The 21,588-nt window shown below is 40.7% G+C and overlaps 3 protein-coding genes and 1 long non-coding RNA gene across 4 annotated transcripts; 2 read left to right on the forward strand and 2 right to left on the reverse strand.

The window, feature by feature from the left end:
• The first annotated feature begins 976 nt into the window (after positions 1 to 976).
• On the forward strand, positions 977 to 7,281 carry LOC103514412 (ras guanine nucleotide exchange factor Y-like). Its single transcript, XM_026827388.1, has 5 exons — positions 977 to 1,033; positions 2,424 to 2,478; positions 2,799 to 4,517; positions 4,607 to 5,987; positions 6,095 to 7,281. Exons 3-5 carry the CDS (start codon positions 2,892 to 2,894, stop codon positions 7,279 to 7,281), a joined length of 4,194 nt encoding a protein of 1,397 aa, XP_026683189.1. The 5' UTR covers positions 977 to 1,033; positions 2,424 to 2,478; positions 2,799 to 2,891.
• Positions 7,282 to 7,626: 345 nt separating this feature from the next.
• Positions 7,627 to 14,341, reverse strand: LOC103514413 (uncharacterized protein DDB_G0286299-like). Its single transcript, XM_008479290.2, has 3 exons — positions 13,742 to 14,341; positions 8,615 to 8,700; positions 7,627 to 8,040 (listed from the first exon to the last, which is right to left on the reverse strand). The coding sequence occupies exons 1-3, from the start codon at positions 14,310 to 14,312 to the stop codon at positions 7,627 to 7,629; spliced, it is 1,071 nt and encodes a 356-aa protein (XP_008477512.2). The 5' UTR covers positions 14,313 to 14,341.
• LOC113469563 lies at positions 8,885 to 9,521 on the reverse strand. Its single transcript, XR_003392931.1, has 2 exons — positions 9,361 to 9,521; positions 8,885 to 8,914 (listed from the first exon to the last, which is right to left on the reverse strand). It is a non-coding gene; the product is annotated as an uncharacterized LOC113469563 (long non-coding RNA).
• A 208-nt stretch (positions 14,342 to 14,549) lies between the features above and the next one.
• On the forward strand, positions 14,550 to 21,407 carry LOC113469562. The gene is made up of 9 exons (XM_026827389.1): positions 14,550 to 15,509; positions 15,622 to 16,760; positions 18,066 to 18,327; positions 18,574 to 18,980; positions 19,025 to 19,127; positions 19,259 to 19,564; positions 20,001 to 20,097; positions 20,694 to 20,940; positions 21,327 to 21,407. Exons 1-9 carry the CDS (start codon positions 14,954 to 14,956, stop codon positions 21,405 to 21,407), a joined length of 3,198 nt encoding a protein of 1,065 aa, XP_026683190.1. The 5' UTR covers positions 14,550 to 14,953.
• Positions 21,408 to 21,588: the final 181 nt, after the last annotated feature.

Below are 21,588 nucleotides of genomic sequence, written 5' to 3' on the forward strand. Positions count from 1 at the left end.
ATTTAAACACTTCAAATTCAGGTGGTCAATATATTCCCGAGTCAACAAAGAGCTTTCAAAGAGAATCTAGTATGATTGGCTGAACAAACCTGAATACCAGAATAATAAATCCAAGCCAAGAACTGAAGCAGCCACAGACCTATACTCGAAGAAATTACAATCCATGTCTGTTCCAGTTAGTTCAAATGCTCAACCTAGTTTCCAACCTATGGAAGTTAAACCCCAATATCAGAATTCTTCAGGACAAAATTATGGCTATGGTCAAGGTGATAATAAGACATTGACACCAGGGTATAGAACTAACACTGGTAATAACAATAACACCGTTAGTCCTTATCAAATGTTCTCAAGCTCATGGTCAAGGTGATAATAAGACATTGACACCAGGGTATAGAACTAACACTGGTAATAACAATAACACCGTTAGTCCTTATCAAATGTTTAATAGTCCTCAAGGAGCACAGGGTGATTTCTCGTCAATACGTGATCATGATGGGTTCAAAGTTCCTCAGCAGATTCAGAATCTACCTGATGTGAATGTCAAATCTGGAAACCCCTATCAAAATTCTGCACATTTAAACACTTCAAATTCAGGTGGTCAATATATTCCCGAGTCAACAAAGAGCTTTCAAAGAGAATCTAGTAGACTTGGAACTTCGTAAATTCGTAGAAGCTTAACCCGTCCTTTAACTTGGAACTTGCAAAGTATAGGTAAATTATAATGAGCACTTTTAATTAATATCCTTCCTTAAACCTCGTTAGAAGTAAAATCTTGATGTACCTAAATTTCCGAGGGAAAAATTTCTCAGGATTTTGTTCCTCTTCTCACTTACGGAACCGTTTTACAGGAGAAAAGCTCACTACGTAGGATTCCAAAATAAAAGATCGTGTGAAGCATAACAAGTTTTCTCACTAGGAAATAATGATTTCGGAGAAAATTGTGTCAGATTCTAACCATAGCATTTATTTTTGATTTCAGATATTGCGAACCCGCAGAATGAGCCTGAGTTTCAGCTTGCTGTCTCCGCTTGTGGTAAGTATACTCCTTCAATACCTAGTAATACCTGGATTGTAGATCTTCTTGGTGTTATCTTTCACACCTTGATAGGAATTTTGGGAATTACGTCTCATATTGTGTCCGGGGTTTTGTGCCTACCTACTACTTATAGGGCACATAGTGTGCATTTGAATTAGCATTTTTCCGAACGAAAAGATAAAGACCTCGTACAGAGAATCAAAAATTTTAATACAGTCCTGTTTTACATGTTATGTTGGGAATGTACATATTCTAAACATAGCATTTATTTTTGATTTCAGATATTGCGAACCCGCAGAATGAGCCTGAATTTCAGCTTGCTGTCTCCGCTTGTGGTAAGTATATACTCCTTTAATACCTAGTAATACCTGGATTGTAGATCTTCTTGGTGTTATCTTTCACACCTTGATAGGAATTTTGGGAATTACGTCACATATTGTGTCCGGGCTTTCGTGCGTACCTACTACTTGCAGGGCACATAGTGTGCATTTGAATTAGCATTTTTTTCGAACGAAGAGATAAAGACCTCATACAGAGAATCAAAGATTTTAATACAGTCCTGTTTAACATTTTATGTTCGGAATGTACATATTATTATTCATCCTTGACCTTATCCTTCTGCGCTCGTGCTTTATTTGCTGTTTGACTTGGAATAATAAGGGGGGAGAGACAAACGAGAGAGGTAAGAAGAACAAGAAGGGAAAGAGAAAAGCAATGAGAGGAAGGAGAGAAAGTAGTTTAGTCAGCGTCTTTTTAATACCTAGTAATACCTGGATTGTAGATCTTCTTGGTGTTATCTTTCACACCTTGATAGTAATTTTGGGAATTACGTCTCATATTGTGTCCGGGGTTTTGTGCGTACCTACTACTTATAGGGCACATAGTGTGCATTTGAATTAGCATTTTTTCCGAACGAAAAGATAAAGACCTCGTACAGAGAATCAAAAATTTTAATACAGTCCTGTTTTACATGTTATGTTGGGAATGTACATATTATTATTCATCCTTGACCTTATCCTTCTGCTCGTGCTTTATTTGCTGTTTGACTTGGAATAATAACGGGGGGGAGACAAACGAGAGAGGTAAGAAGAACAAGAAGGGAAAGAGAAAAGCAATGAGAGGAAGGAGAGAAAGTAGTTTAGTCAGCGTCTTTTCCTCTTTTATCTCATTTTCCATTATGTTCGAGTTATCGTTTAAAGTTGTGTAATTTTCTTCCATTTTCCTCTCCGCATTATTACTATCATGTTTTCTATTTTATAATTTCCCTCTCTACCTACGTATCTTTTCCTTTTTACCAAAGTAACTAAAAGGAACTTGCGTATTTATGCACTACAGGTTATTAGTTGTTCAGGGTTATGTTTGACCTAGTATTCTCCATTGATTTCAGGTCGAGATGAACAGCTACTTTTCTACGGAGCAGCTGCAGAGTGTCTAATCCAGCGGTAAGTTTTCGGTGCAGAGTGAGTTGAACTTAGTGGGACTAAAAGATTAAAACATGACTTACTCGTACGTACGTAGTTATAAACTACTAGAACTAGATAGTAGATAGCTAGTACGAGTACTTACGCTGAAATAACTTACTCGTCCGTAGTTACATATAAACTACTAGATAGTAGATATTTGATACCTACGAGTGTAAGTATTAGAGTGCTGAAATTAACGTGGATATTTTGATCAATAACTTTCAGTTATATTGCTCTCTGATGTTTACCTTGTAAATGAAACTGTATCTCTAATTTATTTAATTTTTCTCTCCTTGCAGATCAGAAACCAGATTCATGTGAAAAGTGACAACCATGTTTACGAAGAGAATTAGTTGAAAATGAAGACCTGACACGCAAGAGAGAAGTGAAACATGAACAGCAATCAATACAGTAACTATGGTTTTAATAACCAACCTGCTGGGAAGCATAACCTGCCACCCATTGCAGCAATATCATCCGCCGTGAACTACAGAGCCACTGCAAGCAGGACTACAAGACCTAATGATAATACTACAGGATATACAGGACAAGCTCAGCAGGGAATGTATAACCAGGGTGGCTACCAGGCTGCTAGTTACCCTGAATCATCTAACCCTGCTTATCAGTATAATAATTCCAGCTATCCAACAAACTCAGCCACACCTTATCCTGATCAACAAAGCAACAATTTCAATACGTTTAACCAAAGGCCGGCGGACCCCCCTAGCAATAGTCAACCAAGTTATCTAGTACCTCAGCCTATCAAAGCCAATGCCGCCACCTACAGCGATAGTAGGTTTGCAATGTTCCCTGAGCCTAATAGTCAAAAGCATTTGGACAACTATATCAAGCCAAGTCAAAACTATAATAACTATACTCCGCTACCCAACTTCAAAGACTTGACGTCTGGCTATTCTCAGCAACAGTACACACCTCAAGGTCAAGGTCAACCTAGTAAGCAGAGTCCTGTGCCAAAACCAAATGATCCCAACAAAATGACTGGTTATAGCGGTATGACCCAAATGCCACCGTCTGATTGGCTGAACAAACCTGAATACCAGAATAATAAATCCAAACCAAGAACTGAAGCAGCCACAGACCTATACTCGAAGAAATTACAATCCATGTCTGTTCCAGTTAGTTCAAATGCTCAACCTAGTTTCCAACCTATGGAAGTTAAACCCCAATATCAGAATTCTTCAGGACAAAATTATGGCTATGGTCAAGGTGATAATAAGACATTGACACCAGGGTATAGAACTAACACTGGTAATAACAATAACACCGTTAGTCCTTATCAAATGTTTAATAGTCCTCAAGGAGCACAGGGTGATTTCTCGTCAATACGTGATCATGATGGGTTCAAAGTTCCTCAGCAGATTCAGAATCTACCTGATGTGAATGTCAAATCTGGAAACCCCTATCAAAATTCTGCACATTTAAACACTTCAAATTCAGGTGGTCAATATATTCCCGAGTCAACAAAGAGCTTTCAAAGAGAATCTAGTAAAAATGTCCAGCAGCAAAACCCCCCACCAAATAAAAGTAGTAAAGGTGCTAAATCAGCTGCTCGCTATCCTTATGCAGAACATAAGCGAACTGACAGTTTACCAAACATAGCTCAGTATGACTATAAAATAAATGATAGAATGCAACCTGCAATGACTCAACCCAGAAATCCGTCCATGAAACAATCCTACTCACTAAACAACTTGAACATGGCATCTCCATCTGATAACCGATATCCAGGAAGTCAACTGAATTCAAATTCTCCTCTTGATAATCGGTTGATTTCTTACGCATCGTCTGAAAGTCTGCATTCCTCTTACATGAAAGACTTGAACTTTGCGGATCCTAGATACTCTCATCCTGGTGCTACTTCCCAAAGTCCTAACAGCAAATCAATAGACAACAGGAGTCATCAATCCTACCAGAATATGGACTATAACTACAGGAACACAGGTCAGTTTCCAGGCCAAGGAGGAAAGGCAACGACTCTGGATAATCGATTAACCAATGTTTCCGTATGGACTATAACTACAGGAACACAGGCCAGTTTCCAGGCCAAGGAGGAAAGGCAACGACTCTGGATAATCGATTAACCAATGTTTCCACCAAACAGCAAGACTCTAATTTACATTCATCAGGTTATCCACCCAATGACAACAAAACAATGAGTTCTGATAATCAGATGAAAACTTCTTACCCCTCGTCCTCATTTATTAGTGATAAATTTAATTCCATGGCAGCTGGCAATAATTTTCAAGCTCAGAATGATTCATCTATCCAGCAGCATAGTTCTGGCGATCAGAATTCTTATAATTTCCAAGCTCAACAATACTCTGGTGCAACTCAACAGTTATCAGATCCTGTAGATGTCAACAGTAGTCGATCTTACTACCCTCAGCAGCAGAATGATATGCTATCAAATAGATCTCTGCCTGGAAGGTCGTCCGTATCACCACATAGGACTAAGTTACAGTCACCTCATCATGTAACAGCATCACCTTATTCTCGAGACTTGTTAATTCCATCACCACACAGTACTGGTGGATCTCCTAGAAGTTCAGTGCTTACTTCTCCACTCAATACCTTGCAATCTTCCAGTCAATATAAAGTTCCACCGTCCCCCAAAGATCCAACAGCATCCCAGAACAGTAATTCACCTTCTCCCAAAGGTTCCATTACCAATTCACCTCATAGCACAGTGCCTCTCTCACCGTATAATTCTATTCCTTCCTCTCCTCACGCACAACATGGTCAACAACATTACCCTCTGAACTCACAGCATTCTGTGTTTCCCCATCATGTCCCGATGTCACCACATACCTCTATTCCTCCTTCACCTGTACATAACTCTGTGCCTGCATCCCCTTACCATAGCTCAATCCCCCCTTCTCCCCAAGAAGTACCTCCATCACCCTCCCCCCTTCACAATTCTATACCTCCCTCTCCCTCGTCACATCCAAATTCAATACCTCCTCCTTCGCCTCATCAAACTTCTTTACCTCCTCCTTCGCCTCATCAGACCTCTATACCTCCTTCTCCCTCTTCACATCAAACCTCTATACCTCCTCCTTCTCCTCATCTAGCTTCTATACCTCCTTCTCCCTCTTCACATCAAACTTCCATACCTCCTCCTTCTCCTCATCTAGCTTCTATACCTCCTTCTCCCTCTTCACATCAAACTTCCATACCTCCTTCTTCCCCTCATCAAACCTCTATACCTCCTTCAACCCCTCATCAAACCTCTATACCTCCTCCTTCCCCTCATCAGACCTCTATACCTCCTTCTCCCTCTTCACATCAAACCTCTATACCTACTTCCTCTCCTCATCAAACCTCTATACCCCCCTCCCCCTCTTTACAACAACCCTCTATACCTCCTTCTCCCTCTTCACATCAACCCTCCATACCTCCATCATCCTCTCATCAGACCTCTATACCTCCTTCTCCACATCAAACCTCTCTAACGCCATCTGATGAAGGTTCATCTCATAGTAATGCCCAAGATCCTACCAACTCCCATCATCCTCTCATCAGACCTCTATACCTCCTTCTCCACATCAAAGCTCTCTAACGCCATCTGATGAAGGTTCATCTCATAGTAATGCCCAAGATCCTACCAACTCCCTAATGCAATCAACTCAACCTTCCATATCACCATCATCTCAGCAACCACCCAATTCACTTCAAGCTTCCATTCCCGAGTCCCCTCACTCACTCTCCACACCTACCACTCCTTTATGTACATCTCAATCTGTAGTAGATCCTCCAACTGACAATATTGAGACGAACAGCACTGAACTTCAGAGTGGAAAAGAAAGTGAGCCTGACCTGCCACAGCCTTCGTCTGACGAGCCATGTCCTGAGGTCCAGACGCCCGTACCTGAGTCACAAGACGTAACCAAGACTTCAGAAACAACTTCATCAGTGTCCACAATGAACAACTCTCTCGATATTCCGACTCCTATGGATTTAGAACAATGTGTCAAATCTCCTACTGTCGAATTCCAAACGCTTTTGAGTCTGAGGCGGCCTGACTCTGTTTCTCCGAAAGTTGATTTAGAACAATGTGTCAAATCTCCTACTGTCGAATTCCAAACGCTTTTGAGTCTGAGGCGGCCTGACTCTGTTTCTCCGAAAGTTTTCCCGACTCTGAATCAAAACTCAGAGGAGAAAGAAAATAAAGAACGCATCGCTCAAATTGAACCAGAAAGACTGAAAACACCTGAATTGGAAAAACCTGAGAGTCCTAAACCTGATCTTCCAGAGGGCCCCCAGAATGCAGAGAATGTAGAGCTTACTGCTACAAGTGTTCCAACAAAGGATGAACGAGAGACTCCAAATTCAAACTCAAAAAGTGAAGGTGATATTAGTATTAAGTTTGATGTTCATGTGAAACAAGATGATGAAAACACATGTACTCGTGAAGAAAATCTAAATAGAAGTACATCTACAAAGCCAAGCAGTGATATTCGTAGTAAGTTTGATGTTCATGTGAAACAAGATGATGAAAACACATGTACTCGTGAAGAAAATCTAAATAGAAGTACATCTACAAAGCCAAGCAACAACGTTGAAGAAAACATAAACAGTACGATTGGAAATAATGAAGTAGAAAAAGGATGTGATTTAAAAAGTAGAACCCCTGAAGATAATGTTCATAGCTCTTTACTTTCAAGTGTAGATGAAAACAAACAGGCTGTGAATAGTAAAAATTCCATCACAAGTCATAGTAGTGATGTAACAAACGGGACATCTAATGAGAAGAAAACATAAACAGTACGATTGAAAATAATGAAGTAGAAAAAGGATGTGATTTAAAAAGTAGAACCCCTGAAGATAATGTTCATAGCTCTTTACTTCCAAGTGTAGATGAAAACAAACAGGCTGTGAATAGTAAAAATTCCATCACAAGTCATAGTAGTGATGTAACAAACGGGACATCTAATGATGTCACGTGACCTGCTTGTGGTATAATCTTACACTTCTGTTCTCCAGGGGTAGATGCTTCTCCTTTCTTCTTTCCTTTCCCTTTCTTGTTAGCTCCATAGCGTTGTGCCAGTTGGTTGAGGAAGGATGCCTTGTGGTTACCTTCCTCTCCTTCTGGTTTCTTCTCTTCACTCATATCAAATGAATCACATGTGAGAGGAGAGGCGGATCTAGAGTCAAGATCAGGGAGAGAGGCAGAAGGGTCACGTGACCTGCTTGTGGTATAATCTTACACTTCTGTTCTCCAGGGGTAGATGCTTCTCCTTTCTTCTTTCCTTTACCTTTCTTGTTAGCTCCATAGCGTTGTGCCAGTTGGTTGAGGAAGGATGCCTTGTGGTTACCTTCCTCTCCCTCTGGTTTCTTCTCTTCACTCATATCAAATGAATCACATGTGAGAGGAGAGGCAGATCTAGAGTCAAGATCAGGGAGAGAGGCAGAAGATTTAGGCCAGCCTGGTGGTCTTGTGATCTTGATCAGGGAGGCAGGCATACGTAAGGATCGCTTGAATGCATACAGTTCTTCTTCCCAGCCTGGTCTCTTCTCTTCCTTCAAGACTCTGGGGTATCATCCAGACGAGGTGTTAGGAGTCGTGTCACGTGACCTGCTTGTGGAATAATCTTACACTTCTGCTCTCCAGGGGTAGAAGCTTCTCCTTTCTTCTTTCCTTTCCCTTTCTTGTTAGCTCCATAGCGTTGTGCCAGTTGGTTGAGGAAGGATGTCTTGTGGTTACCTTCCTCACCCTCTGGTTTCTTCTCTTCACTCATATCAAATGAATCACATGTGAGAGGAGAGGCGGATCTAGAGTCAAGATCAGGGAGAGAGGCAGAAGTGCTTCTCCTTTCTTCTTTCCTTTACCTTTCTTGTTAGCTCCATAGCGTTGTGCGAGTTGGTTGAGGAAGGATGTCTTGTGGTTACCTTCCTCTCCCTCTGGTTTCTTCTCTTCACTCATATCAAATGAATCACATGTGAGAGGAGAGGCAGATCTAGAGTCAAGATCAGGGAGAGAGGCAGAAGATTTAGGCCAGCCTGGTGGTCTTGTGATCTTGATCAGGGAGGCAGGCATACGTAAGGATCGCTTGAATGCATACAGTTCTTCTTCCCAGCCTGGTCTCTTCTCTTCCTTCATCTTAGCATCTTTCTCTGCCTCCATAGCTTTCTGCTTCTTCGTACGTAGACTTTGTCTAGAGGTACGTTTGTTGCTTTCACCTTGTTCAGATTTACTTTGTTCAGGTGTTGCTTTGGTTTGTTCAGGTGTGGCTGTAGATTTAGAGGTGTCACTTTTACTCTTGGACTTGTCAATCTTTTCCTAATGGATAGGGGGGTATGTCCTGCGTAGGATGCAAGGAGAGGATCAGCTCCATAGGATAACAGGAGACGCACCATCTCCACACATCCCTTCTCCGCAGCATCGTGGAGAGGTCTGGAAGGAGAGATTGAAATTGAAACATAATTATTATAAGATACATGAAACAAAGAAAAAAAACCTTTTGTCCGAGAGGTTTGATTGGGGGAACTTGAACTACTGATGTTTTATCATCCCCAATCGAGAGGACAGGGTAGGAGAAATCCAGCCGTTCCGAGAACGAACCTTATCTATTTAGGATAAAGCTCGCTCACCAGCCTAGTTAGCTTGGTTGGTAGCGCCTTTGTCTTTTAAGCGATAGGTTGCGGGTTCGATTCCCACTTCGGGCGACCTTTATTCTAAGCAAATAGGATTCTTTCTCGAAACGGATGGCTTTCTCCTATCATATCTTTTCTTCAATTCCGGGACAATAAGAGCTTCTCTATTGATAGTTCCCTCTATCAAACCTCTCGGGGGGTAAAAAAAAGTTGAGTGGTAGGTAATTGATCAAGGATAAAACTTACCTAATGCCCCCAATAGCACTATCACTAGGGTCTGCTCCGTACATGAGTAGTAATCTAGCTATGTCTAGCCACCCATGTGATGCTGCCTCATGTAGTGGAGTGTAGCCTGCGTTATCCTTTGGTGCAGGACCGTGTGAGAACTTCTCCAGACAGTATGCCACAGCGTCCTGAGGGAAGAGAAAATGGGAGGGTGTTAGATGGGGATATAGCTATATAGATTTTGGGAACCTAAAATATTGGTGGATTCTAAATTGTCAGAATAGAGAACCAAGACGATTTTCAGATGTTCCACACACCCGCGAAAACGATTATCCATTAAGTTATGATTTAACCAACCTCAGTACCTCAGTGGTGCAGTTGTTAACGCGTTGGACTTTGGATCTGGGAAATGTTTTTTAATTATTGTTTTATGAACAGGTAAAGCTAAGGCAGATCCAGCCTGTCTGGTATTTGTTTCAACTCTCGGAACTGTATTTGAAATTTCACTTTTGTTCATGAAATGTAACATTTTATAGAGATACAGCTGAGTAATGTCAAAAACTATTCAACTCTCGGAACTGTATTTGAAATTTCACTTTTGTTCATGAAATGTAACATTTTATAGAGATACAGCTGAGTAATGTCAAAAACTTCAAACTCTTTGTAAAGTAATGCAGAAGAGTACATGCGATCTTTAGATAAAATAATTCTTAATATAATATTATGTGATCTTCTTAATGTCTCTAAAGTAGTTTTACAAGCACTTCCCCATGCTATAATGCCATATTGTAGAATGCTTTGTACAAAAGAAAAATATAACATTTTTATTATTTTTATGTCACCTATTCTTTTAATTTTAGCAAACAAATACATTAACTTCCTTATTTTAGAATTTAATTTGGTTATATGTTTACTCCATTTAAAATATTTATCCACTTCAACGCCAAGATAAGTAAAATTATCAACACGTTGTAATGGAGTACAACTGCATGATAATACATTATTATTAATATTACTTGTACAGCAATTTGATGAATGTATAGTTATTGAAGAATCTTGGGGTTGGCCTCTATTGTTTAATGAAACAGTCATATAGTTGGTTTTTTCAGGACTAATATGAAGAGACATTTCTTTAAACCATTTATTAACTTTATTGATATCTACATTGGCCGTTTCGTGTATTTGATCCCAATTATCACCTACATAAATTAAAAGAGTGTCGTCAGCAAAAGTATATACTTTAGCATCAGGTTATCCACCCAATGACAACAAAACAATGAGTTCTGATAATCAGATGAAAACTTCTTACCCCTCGTCCTCATTTATTAGTGATAAATTTAATTCCATGGCAGCTGGCAATAATTTTCAAGCTCAGAATGATTCATCTATCCAGCAGCATAGTTCTGGCGATCAGAATTCTTATAATTTCCAAGCTCAACAATACTCTGGTGCAACTCAACAGTTATCAGATCCTGTAGATGTCAACAGTAGTCGATCTTACTACCCTCAGCAGCAGAATGATATGCTATCAAATAGATCTCTCCCTGGAAGGTCGTCCGTATCACCACATAGGACTAAGTTACAGTCATCTCATCATCTAACAGCATCACCTTATTCTCGAGACTTGTTAATTCCATCACCACACAGTACTGGTGGATCTCCTAGAAGTTCAGTGCTTACTTCTCCACTCAATACCTTGCAATCTTCCAGTCAATATAAAGTTCCACCGTCCCCCAAAGATCCAACAGCATCCCAGAACAGTAATTCACCTTCTCCCAAAGGTTCCATTACCAATTCACCTCATAGCACAGTGCCTCTCTCACCGTATAATTCTATTCCTTCCTCTCCTCACGCACAACATGGTCAACAACATTACCCTCTGAACTCACAGCATTCTGTGTTTCCCCATCATGTCCCGATGTCACCACATACCTCTATTCCTCCTTCACCTGTACATAACTCTGTGCCTGCATCCCCTTACCATAGCTCAATCCCCCCTTCTCCCCAAGAAGTACCTCCATCACCCTCCCCCCTTCACAATTCTATACCTCCCTCTCCCTCGTCACATCCAAATTCAATACCTCCTCCTTCGCCTCATCAAACTTCTTTACCTCCTCCTTCGCCTCATCAGACCTCTATACCTCCTTCTCCCTCTTCACATCAAACCTCTATACCTCCTCCTTCTCCTCATCTAGCTTCTATACCTCCTTCTCCCTCTTCACATCAAACTTCCATACCTTCTTCTTCCCCTCATCAAACCTCTATACCTCCTTCAACCCCTCATCAAACCTCTATACCTCCTCCTTCCCCTCATCAGACCTCTATACCTCCTTCTCCCTCTTCACATCAAACCTCTATACCTACTTCCTCTCCTCATCAAACCTCTATACCCCCCTTCCCCTCTTTACAACAACCCTCTATACCTCCTTCTCCCTCTTCACATCTTCCATAATAAAATGAAATTCTTATACCAAGTTCGAAGATTGCTCTTTCGAATTCGTACCGTTTCTAACTATCAAATGGAAATTTAAAACCGCCTATACTTGATTGTTTCTTACCTTCTTGTGTAAGTCCTCTCCTAGATGTCTCTTGCTGTGCTTTTTCTTTTTCTTCTTCCGGATATAGTCGAACCCAGACGATCTGAATTTCCGTCGCATTGTTTTCATCTTGATATGTTTCCTAGGCAGAATACTCGACGTTTCTCCATCGTGTGACACAAGCCCCTGGTCTATTTTGTTTTGCTGACAGTTCTGTCCCAGGTTGAGTGCTTTGTTTGCATTACTTTGACTAGACCGTCGCTTCTTCTGGATACGTTGTAGAAGAACTTTGTTACTTCTCAGTTTGGTAGCACTACGGAGTCCTGTTCGACTGACGGGCGAAAGTTTCTTTTTCATCTTCCCGTGTTCTAGCTTCTTTTTCTTCTTCGGGTGTTCTTTGCTCGGTGAGGTTGGTTTAGGTGGCTCTGGTTGTGGTTTGGAACAGGCGAGAGTTTCTTCTTCATCTTCCCGTGTTCTAGCTTCTTTTTCTTCTTCGGGTGTTCTTTGCTCGGTGAGGATGGTTTAGGTGGCTCTGGTTGTGGTTTGGGTGGAGTTTCTATTGGAGGGAGAGTAGCAGGAGGGGCAGAGGCAGGTCTATCATCACCAAACACACGTCGGATGGTATCTCGTCTTAGTTCAGTCCTTGTTCTCTTCCCTGGACTCTCTGACTCTGGTAGACCTGAAGGTTGTGACGTCACGATATGCAGGGATTTCTGCAGGTGCTGTGGCTGAGGTGGGGGCATACGTTGCTGAGGATAGTTCGGGCTAGGTAGTGATCCATGAGGCATGGGATGTATGGTTGGTAGACTTGGAGAGGGCAGACTATGCATTGGCTGTTGAGGATCATTATACACATACTTGGGTTGTTTGTCTACAGGTACTGGTGGTTGTGGTAAGTTCTTCTCTGCTACCTGATTCTGTTGTAGCTGTTGTTGAGCCTTTGCCAGTTTCTGATCTATTTGGAACTCGATGGTCTGCCTCCAGTTCTCAACCTTAGCATACTTGGAGGGTACTGGGCTGATGGTATTTATATCTGAGGGAGGTCTCTTGACAGGGTGCTGATCTGGTTTATATTTACCAGCATAGTCTACATAGGGATTGTAACTATTGGCACCCATACCATGGAGGTTACTGGCAGTGGGAGAATTCATACTATGTAGATTACTAGTATTAGGGGAGGCCATACTATGTATACTACTACCAGAAGGAGATGGCATACTGTGTACATTGCCAGTATTTGGAGATGGCATACTATGTAGGTTGCTGGTATTGGGAGAATTCATACTATGTATGCTACTCGCAGACGGAGAACTCATGCTATGTAGACTAGCACCCTTGTTATGCATGCCAGTACCAGGAGATGGCATGCTATGCAGGTTACTGGCTCCAGGACTCATCCCATGCATGCTAATCGTACTAGCAGCGCCCATGTGTACATTACTACCGGGAGTTGAACCCAGGTACGCTGACTGACCCGCGGGTCGGGGAGGTTCCCGTCTTTCTTGTTTCCTTCGCTTGGAACTCTTGGCATACTCGACCGGTGCTAGCTTTCTCTTGCTTCTCTTCTCTTCTAGTTTGGCTACAATAGGTTCTTCAGTTTTCTTCACCTCATACGTCACTTTCTCATCTTCCAGACGAGTGAGTTTCACTATGGGGTTGCGAGATCTCAGACTCAGCATACTCGACTGGTGCTAGCTTTCTCTTGCTTCTCTTCTCTTCTACTTTGGCTACAATAGGTTCTTCAGTTTTCTTCACCTTATACGTCACTTTCTCATCTTCCAGACGAGTGAGTTTCACTATGGGGTTGCGAGATCTCAGACTCATCTTGGGTTCAGGTTTCTGTGATTTACGTTTGTTGCATTCACCTTGTTCAGGTGTTGCTTTGGTTTGTTCAGGTGTTGCTGTAGATTTAGAGGTGTCACTTTTACTCTTGGACTTGTCAATCTTTTCTTCAGATTTCACTTTGTTCTCTTCGCCTTTGCTTTTCTTGGGCGTCTTCTCTTCTTTTACTTTCAAGGTTTCTGGTTCTTCTTTTACATCATCTTGTTTCCTTCGCTTGGAACTCTTGGCATACTCAACTGGTGCTAGCTTTCTCTTGCTTCTCTTCTCTTCTACTTTGGCTACTACAGGTTCTTCAGTTTTCTTCACCTCATACGTCACTTTCTCATCTTCCAGACGAGTGAGTTTCACTATGGGGTTGCGAGATCTCAGACTCATCTTGGGTTCAGGTTTCTGTGATTCTTTCCCCACACATCGGCTTCTGAGTTGTTTGGTTATGACTGGTTCTTCCTCTTCCTCCTCCTCTTCTTCTTCTTCCTCCTCGTCTGAATCACTGGAGGACTCCATCTCACTCAGACTTGGGCTTGAGCTACTCATGTCACGTACTGGCATTTCTCTCTTCACTTTAGGTCGTGGTCTAGGTTGTCTCTTACTCATGACTTCATCATCGGATGAGCTATCCTCTATGATGCTCAAAAATCGAAAGCAATCGTTCTGCAGACGACACCTTAAATCACGACAAGGAAAACCATGCTGAAAATATATCTAATGAAAAGACATGCGTGTTCCCCCAACCAGCTCAACATGAAACTAAAGTTGTTACCAAAGATATCATACCTAGTGAAGTAAGCCAAGGTCCTGAATCCACATTAGACTCTGAAAATTGTGACCAAAAATCGAAAGCAATCGTTCTGCAGACGACACTTTAAATCACGACAAGGAAAACCATGCTGAAAATATATCTAATGAAAAGACATGCGTGTTCCCCCAACCAGCTGAACATGAAACTAAAGTTGTTACCAAAGATATCATACCTAGTGAAGTAAGCCAAGGTCCTGAATTCACATTAGACTCTGAAAATTGTGAGGGAGATAATGGGAATAATTTAGTATCCCAAAAACAAATACCTGATGTGCCAAGTTTGGAAAATAGTAAAAATGCAATCAACGTGAAAACTTGAAAATTGTGAGGGAAATAATGGGAATAATTTAGTATCCCAAAAACAAATACCTGATGTGCCAAGTTTGGAAAATAGTAAAAATGCAATCAACGTGAAAACTTGTGAAAATGAAGTAAATATGGATGTAAGAAATGGTTTATCTGAAACTCATATTCGGGGGAAGAATGACGTAGAGGAAAACTCGAAGTTTTACAAAGCAAATGTTATACAGTCCCATATCAATCGGTTGAGAGAAAAATGTAGTAAAACCGTCGTCGAAAATGCAACTTCCAATCTACCCAACCGAACAAGTGACAAATCCTCAGAATCTGAAGTAGTCCGTAAAGCGGAAACAAGTGAAGAAACTCCAATAGCACTATGTTTGAATGAACCTGCACGTCCAGAAAAACCTGTAGCTAGTGAAGAAATCCAATCAAGTTTCCAAGAAAGCAATGTTTCAAGTAGTAAGAAAGGAGTGACAAACTTCATGGATATTCATCATAACGAAACAACCAAAATTCTAGAGCATGTTGCAGCCACATTAGCTAACCGAAAACATCAGTTCAACTATGCGTCTGAATCAAGTGACCAAAGTGAATCTGAACCAAATGTAGATAGAAAGGTCTACATAGAAAACCCCCAGATACCAATTGATAACATAAATGATTCTAGTCTGAATTTATGCAAACAAAAAGATACAAACACTGAAAACTGAACCAAATGTAGATAGAAAAGTCTACATAGAAAACCCCCAGATACCAATTGATAGCATAAATGATTCTAGTCTGAATTTATGCAAACAAAAAGATACAAACACTGAAAAGGCAATTGCAAAAGAACATAAGACTGAAGAACCTATGAATTTCAAAACCCAAAATAAAATACCATCGAGTTCCTCCAAAGAAGAGCCGCAAAATCTATGTCTCGAAAAAAGTTCAAGTGAAGTTTCTGTAAATAGTAAAGACATATCTGTGATAGAATCACCCTTGAAAACAAACAAAGATAGGGTCTCCAATATGGAGATCGCCCAAGATCCCACTAGAACCCGTAGTCCTCATTATTTTACCCCTAAAGATAGAATTCTCAATTATGAGCATCAGAAAAGCATGCAAGCAAAAATCGTTGAAACTAAACAGCCGCAACCGTCAACAGCTGACTATCCATTGAAAAAGAAGATTTCATCGGAAATTATGATAATGGAACATCTTATGAAGAATGCTAATGCAGATCTTGACAAAGGAAAACTCGATACACTACATCTTCAACACGCTGATAATGAAAACACTGCTAGACCATTATTCAACTATGAAGCATATTTGAAGCAAAGGCAACTTCATCATACAACCGTGGAATATAAACCCAACAAATCCAGTGAGCCATATGATAAGAAAATCAAAACAACCACTGTCATGCCAGCAATAGGCCATGCACCACCTCCTGCCCACAACACGAGGGAAGAAGTATACAATCACGCTAAACCCAACAAAAACGTCAGCTTGCCTCAAGCTAGTCTGAATTTCCAAAGAAAAGACCTTGGATTATCCCAAGTTCAAGCTGCAGAGAAGTACAAAGACATTCAATTCCAACAATATTATGAACAACAGCAGCAGAAATATAGTGAATATGAGAGATTTATCTTGAAACAGTCTGCAGAAAGTGGAAATCAAATCATGGATAAGAGCAGAAATTATGATGCCATGAATCCAAACTATGTAGCACCGAAAAAAGATTCAAAACCAGTTAAAAAGCAATCGAGGGTTAATGATAAAGGTTTGGATTCAACAAGCTCACGTGCTAGTCTACAGGAAAAGGAGTATATGAAGCTGTTGCAAAAACAACAATACCCATACGACCCCACGTCTAGTCAAGCATCTGACCGACTCAAGTCCGGGTTTATATTCCACGGTTGTATGATGAAGTTGCCTTTGCTTCAAATATGCTTCATAGTTGAATAGTGGTCTAGCAGTGTTTTCATTGTCAGCGTGTTGAAGATGTAGTGTATCAATTTTTCCTTTGTCAAGATCTGCACTAGCATTCTTCATAAGATGTTCCATTATCATCATTTCCGATGAAATCTTCTTTTTCAATGGATATTCAGCTGTTGACGGTTGCGGCTGGAGTTTTCCTTTGTCAAGATCTGCATTAGCATTCTTCATAAGATGTTCCATTATCATCATTTCCGATGAAATCTTCTTTTTCAATGGATATTCAGCTGTTGACGGTTGCGGCTGTTTAGTTTCAACGATTTTTGCTTGCATGCTTTTCTGATGCTCATAATTGAGAATTCTATCTTTAGGGGTAAAATAATGAGGACTACGGGTTCTAGTGGGATCTTGGGCGATCTCCATATTGGAGACCCTATCTTTGTTTGTTTTCAAGGGTGATTCTATCACAGATATGTCTTTACTATTTACAGAAACTTGACTTGAACTTTTTTCGAGACATAGATTTTGCGGCTCTTCTTTGGAGGAAGTCGATGGTATTTTATTTTGGGTTTTGAAATTCATAAGTTCTTCAGTCTTATGTTCTTTTGCAATTGCCTTTTCAGTGTTTGTATCTTTTTGTTTGCATAAATTCAGACTAGAATCATTTATGAACACAACGTGTGAATCTATTTGTTTTCTATAGTCTCTATTAATTGTCAGGGCTCTCTAAAAGAATTTCTTGTAACCAGCCACATAATCTTTTCTTTTATTGTGAACTTGCTGTTTTATCAAGGAGGTCTTTCAAGTACTGTACTTGGAATTCCATGATAAAAATCATAGACCCTAGGGTTGAAGATAAAGCTAAAAGCATCATGTGCCACCACTCTTGAGTTTTATTGCATTTTATGCAATCAATAACCATTTTATGTAATCAAAATACTGACTACAACTGGGTATACCATTTATATGAAAAATGTATGTTATGAGTTTTTTGTCAATCAAATATAAATGGAAACTTGTTAATAATAAAAAATAGGTAAAGTATGCATGTTACAGGACAAAGGAACAACAAAGAGTGTAAAATATAAACTCACACATTTCCCAGCATACTTGATGTTATTCTATTCTACCCAGATAACTCGCACAAACACTGAATAGGTAAAGTATGCATGTTACGGGGCAAAGGAACAACAAAGAGTGTAAAATATAAACTCACACATTTCCCAGCATACTTGATGTTATTCTATTCTACCCAGATAACTCGCAACTCGTACATTTGACCTATAACCATTAGTTACAAGTATTGTTTTGTTTTCATATTTCCAGGATGATGCAGAACCAGTGGAAGAGTCTATGTGGGATAACATGTTCACTGACTTTGTCACCTATCTGGAGAAGAAACCCAAGAACCTATTCAAGAAGGCGCGCAAGAAAACACAATCTTCACCGAAACCAAAGAAACGCGAAGTGGGATATGCCTATGTCCCGGTGCCTCTGGAAGATAATAATGTGACTGGGGAACAACGAACCAAAGCGACGGACAAGACGAAGGACATCAAAGCTGAAGAACCAAACGAACCTGCGAGTGGTCCAAGCAAAGTCATGTGGGATAACATGTTCACCGATTTTGTCACCTATCTGGAGAAGAAACCCAAGAACCTGTTCAAGAAGGCGCGCAAGAAAACACAATCGCCACCGAAACCAAAGAAACGCGAAGTGGGATATGCCTATGTCCCGGTGCCTCTGGAAGATAATGTGACTGGGGAACAACGAACCAAAGCGGCGGACAAGACGAAGGACATCAAAGCTGAAGAACCAAACGAACCTGCGAGTGGTCCAAGCAAAGTTGACATCAAGGAAGAACTATCCAGTGAAAGTGAAGAAGAGAAACGAGTACCGAAACTATCGCTGAAAATAAGACGTCGCATCATAGAGGATAGCTCATCGGATGATGAAGTCATGAGTAAGAGACAACCTAGACCGCGACCTAAAGTGAAGAGAGAAATGCCAGTACGTGACATGAGTAGCTCAAGCCCTAGTCTGAGTGAGATGGAGTCCTCTAGTGATTCAGACGAGGAGGAAGAAGAAGAAGAGGAGGAGGAAGAGGAAGAACCAGTCATAACCAAACAACTGAGAAGCCGATGTGTGGGGAAAGAATCACAGAAACCTGAACCCAAGATGAGTCTGAGATCTCGCAACCCCATAGTGAAACTCACTCGTCTAACTTCCCACCTACTCTGGGTAGACAAAACCTTCCACCGTTCAACGCCATATCATTCGACAAGTCCAACTTTATCAACCGCAGTAGAGCGGATCAGCCTGAACCAACACCTCTGGATGTTAACCCACTGGGACCCAAGCTGACAGCCTATGAGCATATGTTCCATGGTATGCCCACTGTGGATAATATCAAGTCTGCTGAGCTTGATAATGTACTGGCTGCCAGGATAAGAACCAAGGCAGAACTCAAACAGAATGAACCCAAGACACAACCTCCTGGTGCTTCCCCCAATGGTGAGTTCTATCATATGTCAACTTCCCACCTACTCTGGGTAGACAGAACCTTCCACCGTTCAACGCCATATCATTCGACAAGTCCAACTTTATCAACCGCAGTAGAGCGGATCAGCCTGAACCAACATCTCTGGATGTTAACCCACTGGGACCCAAGCTGACAGCCTATGAGCATATGTTCCATGGAATGCCCACTGTGGATAATATCAAGTCTGCAGAGCTTGATAATGTACTAGCTGCAAGGATAAGAACCAAGGCAGAACTCAAGCAGAATGAACCCAAGACACAACCTCCTGGTGCTTCCCCCAATGGTGAGTTCTATCATATGTAGGTACCTTTTCTTTATTTTATAGTAAGGAAAGTTCAAAAGATCCCTAAAGTACAATTCCTTTCCTACAAGGTGGGTGGAAATCTGGAAATCAACCTCTGAAGAAATACTTGGATTTCTCCTCATACGTTAAAAATATTCAAACTATCATCTCAACCTATGAACTTAACAAATCTATCTTCTACTTTCAGATAAAGTTCCTCCTCCTAAGGCGGCCAGTCCAACTCGCGCTGATCTGCCTCCCAATTTATAGTAAAGGAAGTTCAAAAGATCCCTAAAGCAAAATTCCTTTCTTACAAGGTGGGTGGAAATCTGGAAATCAACCTCTGAAGAAACACTTTGAGTTCTCCTCATACGTTAAAAATATTCAAACTATCATCTCAACCTATGAACTTAACAAATCTACTTTCTCCTTTCAGATAAAGTTCCTCCTCCTAAGGCGGCCAGTCCAACTCGCGCTGATCTGCCTCCCAAACTCTCCAAAGAAAATCAGCAAACCATTCCTCTCCGTAAAAGGTATGTTATAGTCCGTACAATGGTTTATTTCGTCATGTTTTGGGGAAATTTTAATGCTATCCGAGGCATGTTTCATATTCAATTTCTTTGTAGTCAGTATTTTGATTACATAAAATGGTTATTGATTACATAAAATGCAATAAACCTCAAGAGTGGTGGCACATGATGCTTTTAGCTTTATCTTCAACCTTAGGGTCTATGATTTTTATCATGGAATTCCAAGTACAGTACTTGAAAGACCTCCTTGATAAAACAGCAAGTTCACAATGAAAGAAAAGATTATGTGGCTGGTTACAAGAAATTCTTTTAGAGAGCCCTGACAATTAATAGAGACTATAGAAAACAAATAGATTCACATCAATAAAACTCAAGAGTGGTGGCACATGATGCTTTTAGCTTTATCTTCAACCCTAGGGTATATGATTTTAATCATGGAATTCCAAGTGCAGTACTTGAAAGACCTCCTTGATAAAACAGCAAGTTCACAATGAAAGAAAAGATTATGTGGCTGGTTACGAAATTCTTTTAGAGAGCCCTGACAATTAATAGAGACTATAGAAAACAAATAGATTCACACGTTGTATTTTCTCTTCCAGCCGCACAGAGGAAGAGAAGAGAGCTCTAGAGCGAGGGATGGGGGTTCGAAGCTCGTCGGAAACTTCTATCTTTGACTTCCGGGATTCTGAATCTGACGAAGACAAGGATAAGCCGAGCGGGCAGCAGTCCCTAACCGCTATGAGGAAGGATAGGAAACCGCGGGCTACAACCCCATCCCGTGCCTCGACCCCTTCCCCTCGTCCTGAGGGTCCACTACATATAGTGGAACATGAGAATGTCTATGAGGTATGTAAATGGATTGTATGCCTGCCTCACTTAGTATCAGTGTAATGGGTTTGTAAATGGATCTATAGATAGTCTACTCTTACACTAGTGATGAACAATCAAGTATAGGCGGTTTTAAATTTCCATTTGATAATTGGAAATGGTACGAATTTGAAAGTGCAATCTTTCTCAAATGAAAGAAATTTTGATGATATACCTCAATCATTTAACAACTTAGTATAAGAATTTCATTTTATTATGGCAGAGGCAGAGAAAATACCAAAATCAATTCCGACATGAGCCTAAATTTACCAGGAGTAAGTTCATTAACATTAGAGTTCTAGACAAGATGAGAAAACTATCATTATCCAACAACTTACTAATGAGAGCACGACTCTTTATTTCAGATCCGTATGACCACACAAAGCTTGGGCGACACAGTGGAAGATGTTGGGGCTGAAGTTAGAAGCTGGGTCATTAACAAATGAGGGTCCCCTCCATATAGTGGAACATGAGAATGTCTATGAGGTAAGTAAATGGATTGTATGCCTGCCTCACTTAGTATCAGTGTAATGGGTTTGTAAATGGATCTATAGATAGTCTACTCTTACACTAGTGAGTCTGAACTGGCTCTCTACAGGTTTTCAGAACGTATTCAGAATAATCACT

This window comes from Diaphorina citri, unplaced genomic scaffold, assembly GCF_000475195.1.
Source record: "Diaphorina citri unplaced genomic scaffold, Diaci psyllid genome assembly version 1.1 scaffold1136, whole genome shotgun sequence".
Classification (NCBI taxonomy): domain Eukaryota; kingdom Metazoa; phylum Arthropoda; class Insecta; order Hemiptera; family Psyllidae; genus Diaphorina; species Diaphorina citri.